The sequence below is a fragment of the Grus americana genome, chromosome 3 (assembly GCF_028858705.1).
Source record: "Grus americana isolate bGruAme1 chromosome 3, bGruAme1.mat, whole genome shotgun sequence".
Taxonomy (NCBI): domain Eukaryota; kingdom Metazoa; phylum Chordata; class Aves; order Gruiformes; family Gruidae; genus Grus; species Grus americana.
Window position 1 is genome coordinate 108,843,652 of NC_072854.1, and position 16,010 is coordinate 108,859,661.

Genomic DNA, 16,010 nt, shown 5'->3' on the forward strand with positions numbered 1-16,010 from the left:
TGATTTGAATACTTCCAACAACCGAGAAACCATCATAAAGCTTGTTAGCTGGTTACAGGGTTGTTACCCTGTTAATTTACACTTTAATTGCTCATCTGAATTCCTCCAGCTTTAGCATCCACTTACTGGTTTGCTTTATACCAGTGTATGACAATGCATGCATGTATTTAGTGCAAGCACTTTACTCCTCCAGCCTTCTCCTTGATAAAGTAACAAATTATAGTCAGTATGTTTTTCATTACAACTGAATTTTTCTGCTTTATCTTTTAGTACTTTTCATTGAACCTTTTCTAAATTTTCAACATGTTGCTATGGACACTAGGAAAAAGCACTTTATTCTGAAGCAGGACTAAGCAGAGGCATAATACAGTCTCTCTACTTCTGCTCAATATCCCCACAGGTATAACTAAGGATCGCATTAGTTCTTTTGGCCACTCGACTGCACGAGGGTTCATACATAGCTGTTTACCCACAATGACACTTTTAGCTGTTCCCAGGAATCCGGCCTCCCAGGAGAGACGTTTATCACCTAAAACTAGGAACAAAAGCCAGTTGTGTGTATAACTTCGCACTTGTCCACACTACTGTGCATAGTATTTGAGAGGCCACCTTCCAAAAAGGGCGTAGCAACCCATCCTCCTGGTTACCTAGCCTAAGTACTCATTGCCTACAAATTTAATCAATACGCATTTTATTTCTTCTCTGCAAATCATTGATAAAGTGGCTTAAAGTCAAGAAGTCATCTTTGAAATAGCCACTAAAAAGCCATTTATAATTACCCTGCAAGTTATTTTTCATCTATTTAATGTGTGCTCTGGTAATTCTGTAAAAGTCTGATGTTTTAAGGTACTGTAGGTTGAAGTCAAATATTTTTCAAGGATCTATGTAATTATCCTCTGCTACCTCCTTTTAGTCAAATGAAGTCATCAAAAATGCTAACTGTGTGACACGACCATTACAAATTTCTGTAAATACACACTAATTTGCTTCAATCATAAATTTTAAATTCTCGATCACATCATTCTACCCAGGATCAACAGGCAGTACTACTTGCCATGCTTCATCCTGTTTCGGCTCCACCATCCCCCCCTCCCCAGGAACAGACACCACCTCACCCAGGTTTCAAGTTACTGTTGATACATAATAGGAGCCCAGAAGATTTCTTGGCCAGTTCTTTTTAAACTCCTGCATGATTTTAGAATGTCTATTTTTACAGCTGTTTAACCTCATCCACAGTTACTGTCAAGAGTGGAACGTATTTCATTATCCCTCTAGGGTATGAGCACATTTATCACTCCTGCCTATTCTCATTAAATATGGAACAAAAATTACACAACACTTTGCCATTCAAATTCTTCCATATCTATGATGGATCAGCATCACTGCTAAAAATCCCTTTGTTCCCCAAGTTAAGACAATCACTGTGTCTCTTCTAGCAGACGTTATATCTTCTCTTGCTTTTCAAGTTCTTTTGGGCAGGGGTGTTTTGGTGGGGTGTTTATATTGGGGGGGGGGAGGCTGGGGTGTTCCCACAGTTTCCAATTTATATTAACTGCTAGTAACTTCTGTTTTCTTACATTTCATAATTGCTTTCACTCCCCTTTCCTCTACCTCTTTTGGTAACACCGAGGAACCGTAGATTTTTGGGAACCCAGTGTGATGTTCTAAAAGCATACCTCTATCACATTTTGCTTATTTACACGAAAGCAATCTTTATTCTGACTCACTTCACTGGACTTCACTATTGATTGTGTGAAACTGGTCCTTTTAGAGTACCAAGCACGTGTATTACTGGTTCAGGCTTTATTTTGTTTCCTCAGAATATAGTGATTGCAAAAACTTAAGCAATACTTAAAAAAGGCACATTGCCATCCATCTCTTGTTTTATCTATCAAGGGGAAGGCTTAATACAGATTTCCTCTACAATGGATGCAATAGAATCTCTAGACTCAGGATCTTGCCATTTAAACTTTATTTTAAATTATTTCAAAGATGCTTTGGACTGGCAGCAAGAGACCTCCAGCTTAAATCACTCACACTTACATAGCTCCATCTTTACATATTACATACATTAAGAACTTTACATATGACATAATGTAGAAATATGCTTTAATGCAATTAGGAGATCTACAGAAAAGGTATCAAGCATGTGCTAGGGAAGAGATTTTGAATGCTTATGGATCAATATTTCAGATGTCATTGACTTGGAAACAGTAAATGCCTGTTCTGGCAGGCTGCCATTCTTCCTCCCTTTTTACACATGCTTAGTACTTCCTGAGTAGGTTATGGCAAGGCTTGGTAGGATTAAAAGAGTCAATAAAATTAATAATCGATAAGTGATGATAGTACAGCCTACACACAGCCTCCAAAATTGACCAGAAATTTTAACTTTGGAAGGAGAAGCAACAATACAACGCAGCAAAAATTCACAAGTCCAGAGTATCGAAAGGGCAAAAGTCCGAAATTCTCAGAAATAGTCTGCCATAGTGAAAAGTGGTCATGAAAAAAGTTAAAGCTTCATTTTAATAAACAATTTTCACCACTACATTAAGACCTACTAGCTTATCTACAAGCACATGTTTCAGTATGAAGCCATGCAGCTCTTCAAACTACTTTTGTAACCAAGCTGAACATGGTCCAAGAAATGAAACTAATTCCTCTCATTTGTTATCAGGGTCCCCAGTATTGGTATATAGGAACTTCCAGAACACATTTTCTTCGTATAATTCAATTTCCACCTATTTAGCATTAAACAAAGAAATCAAGATACTGAAAGCAGCTAGCTGTCCTTTGTTCCTCTTTTTTCATTTTTAACACTTCCCCACATTAGCTGATATGTCTCCAATGAAACAGATGGGGATGCAAAGCATAGAGCTGCCTTGATCAAAAGTGAAGTAGTGTTTTATAACCCAAAACCTCCAAGAAAAAGCGTATGTTCGTCTACAAGGTACATATACGTTCCCTGCAGAATTCCTTCCTCTATAGTTCATACCAGAAAAGCATAGTTTTTATATCTAGTTGAAGATCTCCTTGTTTCCTTGCCTTTACATTGAGCTGAGCAGCCTTTATGCACGGCCTGCTGGGTAGATCCACTCCATTTCACTAGCTGAATTTAGGTATATGAAGTTCATATTGCCATTTCCATGCAAAGACTCAATATCTGAATTCTCCTGTACCGCTTCTTTCTGACACTCCAACTCCATTTCATCTGCTTGTGTTCAAACACATTAAGCTTGCCATGTCTTATGCCTAGTGATCGTGAACTACCGCATCTTCCTACCAACAGCTGTGAACTGCCATCCAGCCTCTCACCTCTTCTTTCCTGAATCTAGACTGCCAATGTTTCCCAAATCAGGTGGTATAAATTCCTCATTATCTCTGATGGTAAAATGAGTCTAACCTTGCACAGTATGCATTTCTTCTGCCTGCAGAGCCAGGAACTCACACCTTGACTATGTCAAATCATTCCACTCATGACAGGAAAGTGAACTTAGCTTAGCAGTTACAGCTCATGACTGTTTTAATACCATCAATCCCAATACCGCACATTGAAATCAACCTCATGTAAAAGTCCCACGTGTGCCCCCTTCAAATGCTTTGTCCTGCCAGCTGCAACTATATATACCAAAACCAGGTAAGTTTATATAAACTGTCACTTTTCAGGTTTTAAATTAACTGCCCAGAGAGTCCAAACTGATTCAAACAGAAGACTAAGTATACATTATCACAAAGGTCTTGGACAGAAAGTAGTCACCGTAATAATGCCATTTCAAGACAAATAAGGCTTACAGGCCTGTATTAAACACCTGCACCAAAACCCAAAATATACCAATAGTGATCATAATCAATTTGTGTGCTGCTTCCATGTGCCCTGGTTAGTTAAGTAACTTTAAACAGAGTGTTAATTTCAAACAATGAAAAGCCCACTAACCCGTACAAGTACTTCGAATAATACAGTGATCTATAATTGGACTGCAGTTCACGGTAATCTCTAAGCAGTGGTGTGCATTGTGGTGCTGAGCAGATTTGTCATCAGGGTTGAACTGAAAAAGAAAGACAACACAGCAATATTGTATTTATTTAACTGCTAAGGCATTAAAATGAAATTATTAAAAGCTCTGCTCAAGTTTTAGATTCTTACCCTGATTGTCATATATCCAACATAGGCATCTTCAGAACCCTCCATAAAAACGAAGGTGGAATCTCTAGTGTTTTCTATTATAACTTTATCTGCTACTTTTCCAGGTGCTGTAAAGAAGATGTTTATTAAGTCTTAGTTTATGCCACTGAAAAAAAAAAATCCTCAGAAGACCTACAGAATTCTGTTCAAAGCCACAAAGGAAAATGAACACTATTCTTGGCACATAGTGTTCATGTCAGAAGAATCTTAAAACAGAAAGTTTCAAAGACGATAAAGAAACTAGTCTTTAACTAAGACAATCTTGCAGCAGTTTAATATCTGGTACCATGAGAAAAATCTTCTCTTGTACAGAGCTAGTTTTAGGCTACTACTTATTACAACCTGAATTAACAGTTTAAACATGGATTCCAGTCTAGAGACACTATAATTCTGTTACTAAGTACAATTTACTTTAATAAAAGGGTTTAGAATACCAAAGCTAAATACATACATTCCATCACTAATGTGAACCAATTTAAACAACTAGTTAGTAATCTGCTCATGACCTATGAGTGACCTCCCCACACTTCTCAAATATAAGATTCAGTTTTGAATTGCTATCTTCATTATTCTTTAGAACAAAATCTTGTAAAATTAGATTAAACTATACTGCTGAAAGTATGTACAGAAGGTTTCAAAATGGTTCATTCGCAAGTTCCCATAATCTGCAATTTGATTTCCTGTGTCAACAGCAAAGCTCTGCTCTATTCTTTATCCTTAATCCAAGGGAAGGAAATGTTTACATTGGTATGGCAACAGCCAGCAGAGGGAGCACAAGTTAACAACAGTCTTACATCGGTATAAATCCAATGATGCTCATTCATCACAAGCAAGATAGCTTGTCCAATTCATATCTGCACATTAAACATGCAAGCCAGAAGAAGCCTTCCTCAATACACAAAATGTAAATATGGAAGTTTCACATATTATAGCAGATAAGTTAATCTGATAGCAATTTCAAACCATTTCCAACTGAAGACACACGAACGTCACCAGATATTTGCCCTAAATTCTGTATTTTATTGAAGAGCCTACGCACAGGATTTCTCACCAGCAGATCTTTTTCTGCTGTCTGTTGACACTAGCACAGAGAAGTGGTATGTCCTGTTCTTTATCACTCAGGCAGAAAGGTGCCAGTCAGAATGAAGCAACATTTACATCATTATCCAGTTTGTTCTCACTATCTAAAAGCCAGATCTCTGCTTTCATTACTGCAGAGCTGCAAATATTTTAAGGTAGTCTAGCTCTTCATCATACCACTATTCACTTAGTACTAGATAACGACTAAAAAAGGCTTTGATGAAGACTGGCATCATCATACAAAATATTTTTCTGTGGCCCGGTAACATTTCTATGTAATTAAGTGGTTTTCACCATGATGTGAATGCACTGGCATATACACATCAGTACACTTCAGCATCTGAGAAAGAACGGCACCACAGTATTGCAGGTGAACCAAATCCAGAAAATAAATGGAGCCCTTAAGAAATAAGAGCACCAAAATTAATATCAGAATATGTTCCCCTCTTAGGGGGAGCAAGAAAAAATTGCACTTCACATTAGATGCTCTGAAACACTATCAAACAAAGCAGAGAGATTTGTGGAATGGTGCTCAGAAGTGTTTGCCATGCATTTGGATGATACTCTGTACAGACATCGCCTTCCTCTCGGCACATGAGTTACTTTGCAGGTCTCAGTTTGGGAGGTCCCAGAATGCCCATTATGGAACACGTCCATTAGTAAGAACACTGCATTTAGAGCCCCTTCAGGAAAAGGCTGAAGAGGGAAGGGGACTTGCTCAAGCACTGGCTTAATTCTAAATGCATCAAAGAAATTCTCTGAAACATCCTATTGAATCTTTATAAAAGAATTATCCAGAGAAGTATCTGTATTTCAGCTTTTGGCTTACACCACTTTAGAAGAGAGAAACCAGTATAAGAAAGGGGAAAGAAAGAAAGAAAAGGGCCACTAATTTCATAATCAAGCAAAACATAGCTCCCAAGAAGTCTATTCATGCTCAGTTTAAGGACCAAGATGAGACCATTTAAAATAATTTAACAGAAAGCCTCCGATAATAGACTGCCTAAAGAATTAAAAATTAGCTGGATGTTGCCTCAGAATTCTTTTATTCCTTTTGAGGAATAAAACAATTTCACTTTTCAGTGCATTAATAGAAAAATAACTGGATTCTACAGGAAATAATTGTGACCCTGTTCAATTGTGTCAGGCAAAAAATGCAGAGGCCCTTCTAAATCTTGCAGTCTGTAAAATCTACAGCAAAGAACACCACTCTAAACTAGTCTATAACATAATATTCAATTCAAAGATGCGGAATGGGTATTTAAAGAAGAGTTCAGGCATGTGAAAGTTCTCTTGCACTCAAAAGTAAAAGACAACTAATTATGATATTCTTTACCATTTTATTCTACCCTTAAAGTTACAATAATTTTTATTGTTTTTACTAATGTTTTTTCTTGATTGGAAAAATTCTTTAATAATCTCTTTTTCACTTACTTGCACATTGTTTAAGTCAAATGGAAAATAAAGGGAAAAAAATATCTCCTAAAATACAGAAAAAACACACAGTGAAGATTCTCAGATCAGGACACATGTCTGTGCAACTGCTGAAATTCAGCTATTAAGAGACTTCGTGTCTTGAGTGAGATGGAGCACTCCATGGAAGGCTTGTATTCCTGCAGTAATCTGACACACACACACACCCCCCCTCACCCTCCCCAACCCTGGAAAACAGAATTCTTTTAAGAAATTCATAGGTGTTTCTCTCCCCTCAACCAGATGCATCAATTTCCTTACAAGACCTCTAACTCTTGCTTTTTACTTGACAGTTCAGATAAGCCACAGTACTAATAATACCTCCAAAGGCTTCCTTCTGAACCTGACTCCTTCCTTTATTTCTTAAGGAAAGAAATAAATAACCCCAAAATTAAACAGAACAACAAACCTAGAATACCAGGCATTATTCTGTAAGAACATTTTGCCTATAGGAGAAAGCAGAAGGTTCTTGAAAGCTCGAAGTACGTAAAGCTGCCTTTCTAATAATGCTGTGCTTCTTCAGAAGTCAGCAAAAGAAACTATTAAAGAAATTTGAGTAGAATTGCAGAGAGATTTGGTGCTGCCTTAATCCTACCATTCTGAAAAGCATGCCAGACTGAACAGAGAAGAGGTAGTTCTCCAAGGCTTAGTGGTTCACTTTAATTTGTTTTCTTTTCCAGGCAAATGAAAATTGACTCCCTCTACAATGTCACTGACCATTCAGTGGAGAAAGTCTGAGGAAGTGAAGAGACAGCAGTGCCAGAAACTGAAATATATCTAACATTCCTGGATTCCTCTTGGAGGTTTTGTTCCCCGAGACAGCTATTCTGTTACAGAAATACATAATGCAGATCCCTTGCTTTTAAAGAACTGCAGTTAAGATAACCTAAGTTATTCAGAAAAACAGTTAATTCCAGTGGAAAGGAAAGTTGAGGGTCTTTCAAAACATAAAAGGAACCAGAGAACATGCAGAAACTTAACCAGATATTGAAGATTCCATTTCAAGAAGTAATGAAGAAATTTTGTATCTTAGGACAGTGCTGATCCAGTTGCTTCTGGATTTTAAACACTTCACAAATATGACTTGCCCTGTTTGTACTGGCATCTATTACTGTCATTCCTTATCTGAGACAGAAGCCGAGGGTATTCTGTTACTTGTCTAAGGCTACATCTGCATTAGCAAGCACTACAGCAGGACAGGAGTGGTGCTACAGAGAGAAATAGCGCTGAGAATCAGACATCGATACCACATGCGTTGCAGGACAGGGAGGGCAGAAAAGACTGTGACTTTGGATTAGTCCTAGCCTGGTCCCTCTGACTGAATGCACACTGACTATTAGAGTGCAGTAAGAGTATTCCAGGAACAAGTCTCTTGGATTAGTCTCATCTGAAAGGAATCCAGTTTGTGCTCCAAAACCTCTCCACAACACAAACCAAAGCACTGTACATGGGGACATTCAGGATGTTAGCTTCTAGAAATGTAGTCATGAACTCACAAACTAACGTACTAACACAGCTGCATCTTGCAGATCTGCAGGGACAAGTTTTAAGACTGACACTGGAACAATCTGACTGCATTGGTCAAAACCATTCTCACTGCCAAGGCTGCAAAACCCAGGCAAGAAGTGCCAGAATAGGTTCACTCGAGAACAAAACAGTTGGTATGCAGAACAAATAGACACCTGAGAAGAGGGGCTTTTTTTTAAAAACAAAACAAAACCAAAACCCAACCAACCCGCCCAGACAGACAGTATCTCAGAAAAAGCAGGCAGAAGGCAATTAATTTCTGGGTCACCACAGGAGTAAGAGGTTCGAGACCTCTTAACTGAGATCTCTACCAGACATTAAGACAGTCTAAATTCTTACCACTCTATCGTGCAACTGAGGATTAGCATGCTCACAGTAGGGACAGGACAAGCAAACAGCTCCACAAGCACTACAATTTGTAGACAGGTGTATTAACTTCCTAAACCTTTCCTATTCTGAAAGTCTTTATTTCCTTCTCCATAAAGGTTCTCCTTCAGAGGAACAGCTGGAGAGGTACAGTATAGAGAAAGAACCTCCAGTCTCACAATCTTTCTGCTTGATGCTCTCATTTCCTTCCTTGAGATGGAATTATGATGCTGAAGAAAATGGGACAGATACTAATTTGGGCTTGCTCCCACTGCTGGATTCTACTCTGGAGATAGGTTATATATAAACAAATTTCATAAGAACCACCTGAAAATTTCAACTGCAGTCATGTAACTGAGTATACTTTCTGACAAATTCAATTTTTTTCTCCTAATGAAATAAAAAGATAAATAAGTTATTCCAAGAAGTAACAAGCAGAGAACAGTACTTCAGTCTGAAGCATCAGCTACTTTTTAGTTAGTGACACTTCTACAGAAAATACTTATTTACTAGGCTGATGAAGAAAGATGGGCATTTATAGTGGATATTTAATACACCAGAATATCTTTGTAATTAAGGTGGCAATTAACACAAGTCATACTTTGAGAAAAAGCATCTCTGCTTAAATACCTGCACCGATCATGGTGATTGGAGATTCTATATATATCCATTCATCAGTATATATACCAGAGTGAACAAAGATAAGTCCATCAAAATGAGCTTCTTGAACTCCACCAAGAGCATCCTCAATGGTATCATAATACTAGAAGAAAAGGGACAGGTTTAGAGAGAAATATCCATGCAAAGATATATAAATATTCTTAAGAGCTGCTTTAGAAACGTACCAACATATTTTCTCTTCCTTTATATCTTGCAGGATTACTGTAGAAGTGTTCAGCAAAACCTGGCTTTACATGTGCTCCTTTGTACTGAAACAAGGAAAATAGTTTATGATAAACTTGCAGACAGGTAGATCTGAATGCACAGATAAGAGATCTTACTAATCCGCAGCCATTTGCTGATATCCGTTTGTTCCAGGAACTAAGGATCATTTTCTGACCTTCCATACTAGGCAATTTGAAATGGCAACACCAAAAAAATTCTGAGCATAAGAGAGTGAGCAAATAAACCAAGAAGCTAACCTACTTACACAGCCACAAGGCCCTAAAGTGACCGAAAAGCTTTGTGTATGTTTATCCACTCCACAACAGATGTTATTTCCATCTTTTGATTTTCTAGCAGCTTGCCACAAAATAAACTGCATTTATATGGTGAGGATAAAAGAATCCTATACCGTCACATTTGATTAAGTACTGAACAAAGAACTAAGTCAAGTATTTGTCCTCAACAGGTTTCAGAATTTCATTAACCAATTACATGCAACATTGTATTATACACTCACCTTGATATTTATTTCCTTACTTATATTTTATAAATATCATGCCCAGCCATTCTTACAATACCTTTGACATTTTGGATCAGAGATTCAATCACATGCCCTAAAGGTAATTTGTTTAGCTTCACTCAGTCAGCTGTAAATCACTATTTAAGCCCAAGTGATATTATCAATACACTGTTTGGTTTACTAGAGGAAGATGCATACGAATCTGATAACCAGCATGCACACTGGTTTAATAATATATGACGACAACAATATATTTGTGAGCAACAGACCATGACAATCTCTTCCATGTAATTTCAGTGATGCTAAAACTGAGGAAAACCCAAGATAGAAGAGCTGGATGCTCAAGTGCTCCACTTTACCATGACGTCTCTCCCTAAAGTGTGCCTTAAAACAGGAAATAACTTCAGACATTGCCCTACTGCATAACAGTACAGGGATCTCTCCCACCTCCTCAGTACCATCACCTTAAAGTCTAAAACCAAAATAATTACTATTGTCACCCACATTTCAGGAATTGAGGCTTTTACTTTTAAAAACCACCTTTAAACTGGAATATAAATAAGTACTACTATTACCAGTTGCTGAAAGCTTTCTTTCCAGGGATTTGGATGTTCATATTCTTCTGGATTAATCTGATAAAATTTACCAGGTTCAGGATGCATCATTGGACGAGTGTACTCAAATACTTCCATATACAATCTTTTCCTGAGCAGAAGTGGCAAGCAGAAAAGAAAATTAATGTATTTCTGATTACTCTTCCATTTTAATACAACACATGAAACGTTAAAAACTGGGGGTTTTCCAACAGCACTTGCCAGTCTGTGACAGTGAATTTCACCAAGATCAGTACCAACCACTTTAAAATACTTCCAAAACATTTTTTCCATTGGACTGACTTCTGTGTTTTTCTAAGAAAAATTTTGATATGTGTTTCATGATCCAAGTGACAGAGTTCTCAACATGCAATTTCCATGAAGAAATTCAAGCAGTTACAGTTTGTGCAATCAGAGTCTAATTGTTTTTAAATATAGCATTGCTTCAACACTTAGGAAGGCTAATAGCACAAGAATAACAAAACTTAAGACAAAGCGTGCTACCACCTCTTCCTCACCTTGCCAAAAAAAAAAAAAAAGCTGAAAAAACACATTCACAGAGAACAAATGATGCACTGTATTTCAAAGAGTTCATCAGTGAACAGACTACAGTGGCTTAAAAAGAAGAAAATAGCACACAAAGCACACAACAATTGGATTCTTTTTATTAGTGCCAGAATACAAATAATTGCAGTGTCTGAGCCTGGTGATATTAAGCCCAGACTTACAAGATGCTGCTGAAACCCAGCAGTTGCAATTCATCTAACAAGACATCCCCAAAACAGTCTTTTTTTTTGTGGGGGGAAGGCACTTTTGTGAGGTTATTTTAAAAAAAACAAAACAAAAAACCCCCAAAAAACCACAAAAAACCCCAAGAAACAAGAATAATATTTGAGTATAAAGACTAAAATAAACAGCCTAATAAGTGTATGTTATATTTTTCCCCTTATAAAATAATGCAGATATAGATCCCATTTATCCAAGCTCTCTAACTCAGGGGTAGGGAGGATTGATATGGGAAGAAAAACAGCCCAAGTATCCAACCACTAAACAAACCAAACAAAAATCAAACCAACCAAAAAACCCCAAACTAAGTAACAGTAGACAAAAATTGCATTTAACATTAAGAAATGTGTTTCTTCTTTTATGTAAAGGAATAGTCTCCACAGAAGCATGAAAAAGCTTAAAGAGGGGAAGAAGAAAAGGAGTGGCTACTGAAGGAATACCTCACTAATTTTTAACCCAGCCATTATTTAACTAGTATCTACACTACTAGAGAATCAAAAACGTTTTACTGTTTAACACATATAATCAGATATTCATAAGTAACAAATTATGCTTAAGCCAGACACATTAAAATACAATTGGTTTTAATTCAACTAATTGCAACCAACATTTCAATTTTTCTATTGTATTAGCATCTTGTGCAGTACTTCTAATATTTCTCAAGATAATGAGGAATAGCTTTTCACTTACCACAAAATTGGATCATTAGCCAGCTCACTGAAGCGTTTACACACACAAGCTGCTCTACAGAGATCCTGCTCCAGCAGGTAGGAGAAGATCTTTAGAACCACTTCATCTGGCAGCTTCTCCTGAAGATACTGTTCTGCAGGTGCTGCTATTAAACAGTAATCTATGTAAGATTATTGACATATCTTACCAGCCCAAATTCTGACCAAAACAGATCACCAACTAGCCATTTGAAAGATTCCCATTTAAAACACCAATGAACTCAAAGCCACTTTTTTTTTTTCTTAAGTACTTTTGATTTCATCTAAATCTAAAGGCAAAAGAGAGGTCAATGGTTGACTCTGGAATCAGGCAGAAGTTACAGTCTTCAAGTCCTCTTTCAAAACTTTGTAGTTCACCTTTTCTGTTGGAGGAATCAATCTGCATATAACTGCAGACGTTAAGTAGGCTACTGTGCATGTTCCAGATATACTGGCTCCTCACTGCTACTAGCTTCACTATGGTTCAATTAACCCATATTATCCATATAACAATAATAATAATATGATAATCACTATCATCCAGTCCCAAAGTAAAAAATCTCTGCAAATATTTACAAACACAAAAGAATTTACTCAGAAATATTCACTGCCTGGAAAAGCTCTCAGTAGAGCTTCTTTGTTCTCTCACAATTAACACCTTAAGAAAAAGGACATCTGGGATGCAGGATACCAGTAGCCAGCAGTAATTCCAAAGTCTCCTTCCACTTACTCCCATTTATGCTCCTTCTTTTAAAATGAAGGATCAAAAGCCAGGGGGTTCTGTTTGCACAGGTCACTTGTTTGGTTATTGTCTTTAGGATCCTTTCTCAGGCAGGACCACGCAAGACAGCTTCCAAAGCTTAGAGGATTTGTATGCAAGGCATTAAAAGCTTCTGCTGCATTCATAACACAGCTACATCCATGTAATGCCCCTTGCATTATTCATTTTAAAACTAGAACATCTGAACCTAGGGAGCAATGGGATCGTGATTTTGGCTATTACAGGAAGACTACTAAAGTGACCCTCAGAAAGATGACTTACTAAATTTGAGGGAATAATATTCTGAAAAAATAGTTTCCATGCAAGATTCCACACGCACAAAAAAGCATCAAGTCTTCCCTGGGCAAAGCAGCACAAATAGCTACGCTATTTCCAGCTAGAAGAGGGAAGATGTGGACTGCAAGGACTAGGACTGTGGCTTTTACAAAGATACTGAACTGTGGTCTACAGACCACAGCACCAGAACCTGTGTACTACGAGAGAACTGATTAAAGCTGTTTTTCCAGGGTGTCATGCTTACATCTGTGGACAGACCACTTATTTCAGAATTTCTACTACTACTGACTTTGCAGTGACTTTCCCTGAACTTGTTCCTTGTTGCACCATTGTATGAATGTCACCTTGGTGATTCACAGATACTGCTTTCCTCTAAGATGCTAGGAGGGCATTTATCCAACTGACTGATGGCTGCTCTCAACAGTAATACTGGTTACAGTCATAAACTATAGGTACATGCCACTTTAACCCACCAAAAATATACGCTGTACAAAAGGGATGAGTCTCACCATTCCACATGCCCATAGCTATTTGCTCCCAAAGTACCCTTGAGGTTTGTAGCACTGATCATGGACAGAATAAACTAGAATGTTTTCCTCGTTCTTACCCATCCTCCTCCAAAATAACTCTTTTATGGATCAGCTCCTTATTGTAGTTCATTGCAAGCTACAGAAATGCTAGCATGGGCACAAGAAAGGAGACCAGAAAGAATGTCCAGAAGCTGGCCAAGACAGTGCACTTCAGCAGCAGTATTGTTAATCCCAGATTAAAAAAGTTATTTTTATTCAAAAAAAAAAACAAAACCCAACAACAACAAAAAACCCACCAACTCACAAGCCAGGCTGAAGCTAGCAAGTTAACAAAACTAATAAAAAGCAGTCTGAAAAAGCCTGGGGAGCATATACCAGCAGTCCATAAGGTGAGCGTGGTTGGGCATCACCAAAAAGTGTTAGATGCACGATCAACGCTGTTTTTTAAAAAGGTTCTTTTCCACTGGAGATATAAAGGTTCTTTCCTGTGTCAGGCAACAGCAATTCATTCTACAGTCCTAATTACCCTTGAAACGCATCACAGGTTAATTGGACATTGCTTCTGAATTCATCTTTTTCTGGTAGCTTTCCAGTTAGATGTGGACATACAGTCTTTTAAGATGTGGAGATACAGTCTTTTACTGTCTTACAAGCTGAAACGCAACGTTGTGAATGCAAGGCAATAAATCCTCACAAGCCTTCCACGACCTGTCTTCTCCTTTTAACACACAAATCCCTGAGGCATATAAATTTTATCTTCTTCCCAAGACAATCAGTTACTTCCCTAAACAACCTGCAGAAATTTTTCTTCCTTTAAGTTTAAATATGCTAGGACCTTGACGATTTTGTTTTATTGAAGAGGGAAGTTCACTAGTGTAGTGTCTCCCATTGCTTCATACTCCCATTTTCCTCCCTAGGCCCTATCTCAAAATGAAAACTGAAATCCAGATGAGTTTCCTTACTGCAGGGGGCAGGGACCAACTTTGAAAGTGTCAAAAAAACTTACTGTGATAAAAAATAAAAAAGTTACAATAAACCCCTCCCACCCCCTGCAATTTTTCAAGTTGTATTTACTTGGAAATTTAGGTACTGCTTGAAAAATGAAGATGATGATTTTACAGGTGCTTGCTATCCTCACCTACCTTTATCCAAAATCCTGTAGAAGTAAGAGATTTAATTTAAATTGCCTTTCTACTCAATTAAGAAGGGGTTGATTTAAGATTTCTACATTCAAATCACTGATACAGTGATTACTAGGTGGAATTCTCCAGTATAATTTGAAAAAGTTAATTCGCTTCTTAATGTGAAGACTTAAATATCCTACGGGTCCAAAAGAGAACTCCATGCTTTTGTTTTATAAATTCACACTTCACATTTAGGGTATCTTTTAGTAATCTGTCAAAGCAAGCATGCATTCAATATGTTCTTCCTCCCAGTTTAGAAAAATAAGCTGAAACAGTTTTAAAGGTTTGTCCGACCACCAAATCAGAAACATTCGTGTGCTGCTCCTCCTGGCAGTTTTATGCCTATTGACAAAGTGAAGGTTAAGTATGAAATGCATACTCCTATAAAAAACCCTGACAGTTCTCTAAGTGTTAAAAATAGATGAGAATAAAAATAAAAACAAAGTGCAAGAGGTCATCACCAATCTTTCTCTTTGCCCTAACGTAAGTTGACAGTTGAACTATTTATGATTTTAATAAAGTGTTAATATACTAGACAATTGAAAATTAGAAACACAGCTGGTTATGTCATTCTGTTTCCACAGGATATGCGTGAAGCTAATTCAGTTTCAATTTTGATCATTTAGTAAATAGAAACTAGTATAGTAATACCAAGACAGGGAAATCAAGGGCAGGGAAAGCTGCCTGAAAGTGAATTGCCTTCTTTGTACAGAGACCAAGAATGCCATCCAATGAATCCCAAATTGTAAGTTATGTCTTGTATGGATACTTTTTTTGTCCATTTTAGTGAAGAAGATAAAGACAAATAGCTTTTGTTCCATAAGGAGGTATTTAGTAAAAATATTTTCTTGTTAAAAAGCAGAAATATGTCAGAAAACACAGCATGCAGTGTTCTTGGAAAACTGACTTATAAATCAATACGAAGAGTCAAAAATAAATTTTAAAAGGCAGCAATTTCTGTGAACTATGAGGTGTACATGTAGCTAGCGTATGGAACAATCAACGAGTGATCCAGGAACCTAGAGTCTTAGTTTCAACTGCAACTCCATTGTTAGGTGAAAAGAAAGAAGTTACTTGTCTCTGAAGTCTTCCAAAGATGGTTAAAAGTCAGCAAAGAACTGC

General features: G+C 37.3%; 1 protein-coding gene across 2 annotated transcripts in view; it reads right to left on the reverse strand.

Moving 5' to 3' along the window:
- Nucleotides 1–16,010, reverse strand: part of FBXO11 (F-box protein 11) — a 78,422-nt gene that overhangs the window by 20,099 nt on the left and 42,313 nt on the right. Inside the window, exons 4-9 of one of the 2 annotated variants that reach the window (XM_054822251.1) lie at nt 12,101–12,242; nt 10,607–10,736; nt 9,472–9,555; nt 9,257–9,389; nt 4,142–4,248; nt 3,932–4,043 (exon numbers count right to left, since the gene is read on the reverse strand). In XM_054822251.1, coding sequence (XP_054678226.1) covers nt 3,932–4,043; nt 4,142–4,248; nt 9,257–9,389; nt 9,472–9,555; nt 10,607–10,736; nt 12,101–12,242 — 708 coding nt within the window. Of the gene's footprint in view, nt 1–3,931; nt 4,044–4,141; nt 4,249–9,256; nt 9,390–9,471; nt 9,556–10,606; nt 10,737–12,100; nt 12,246–16,010 lie in introns of both variants that reach the window. The other variant, XM_054822250.1, reaches the window with a different exon arrangement.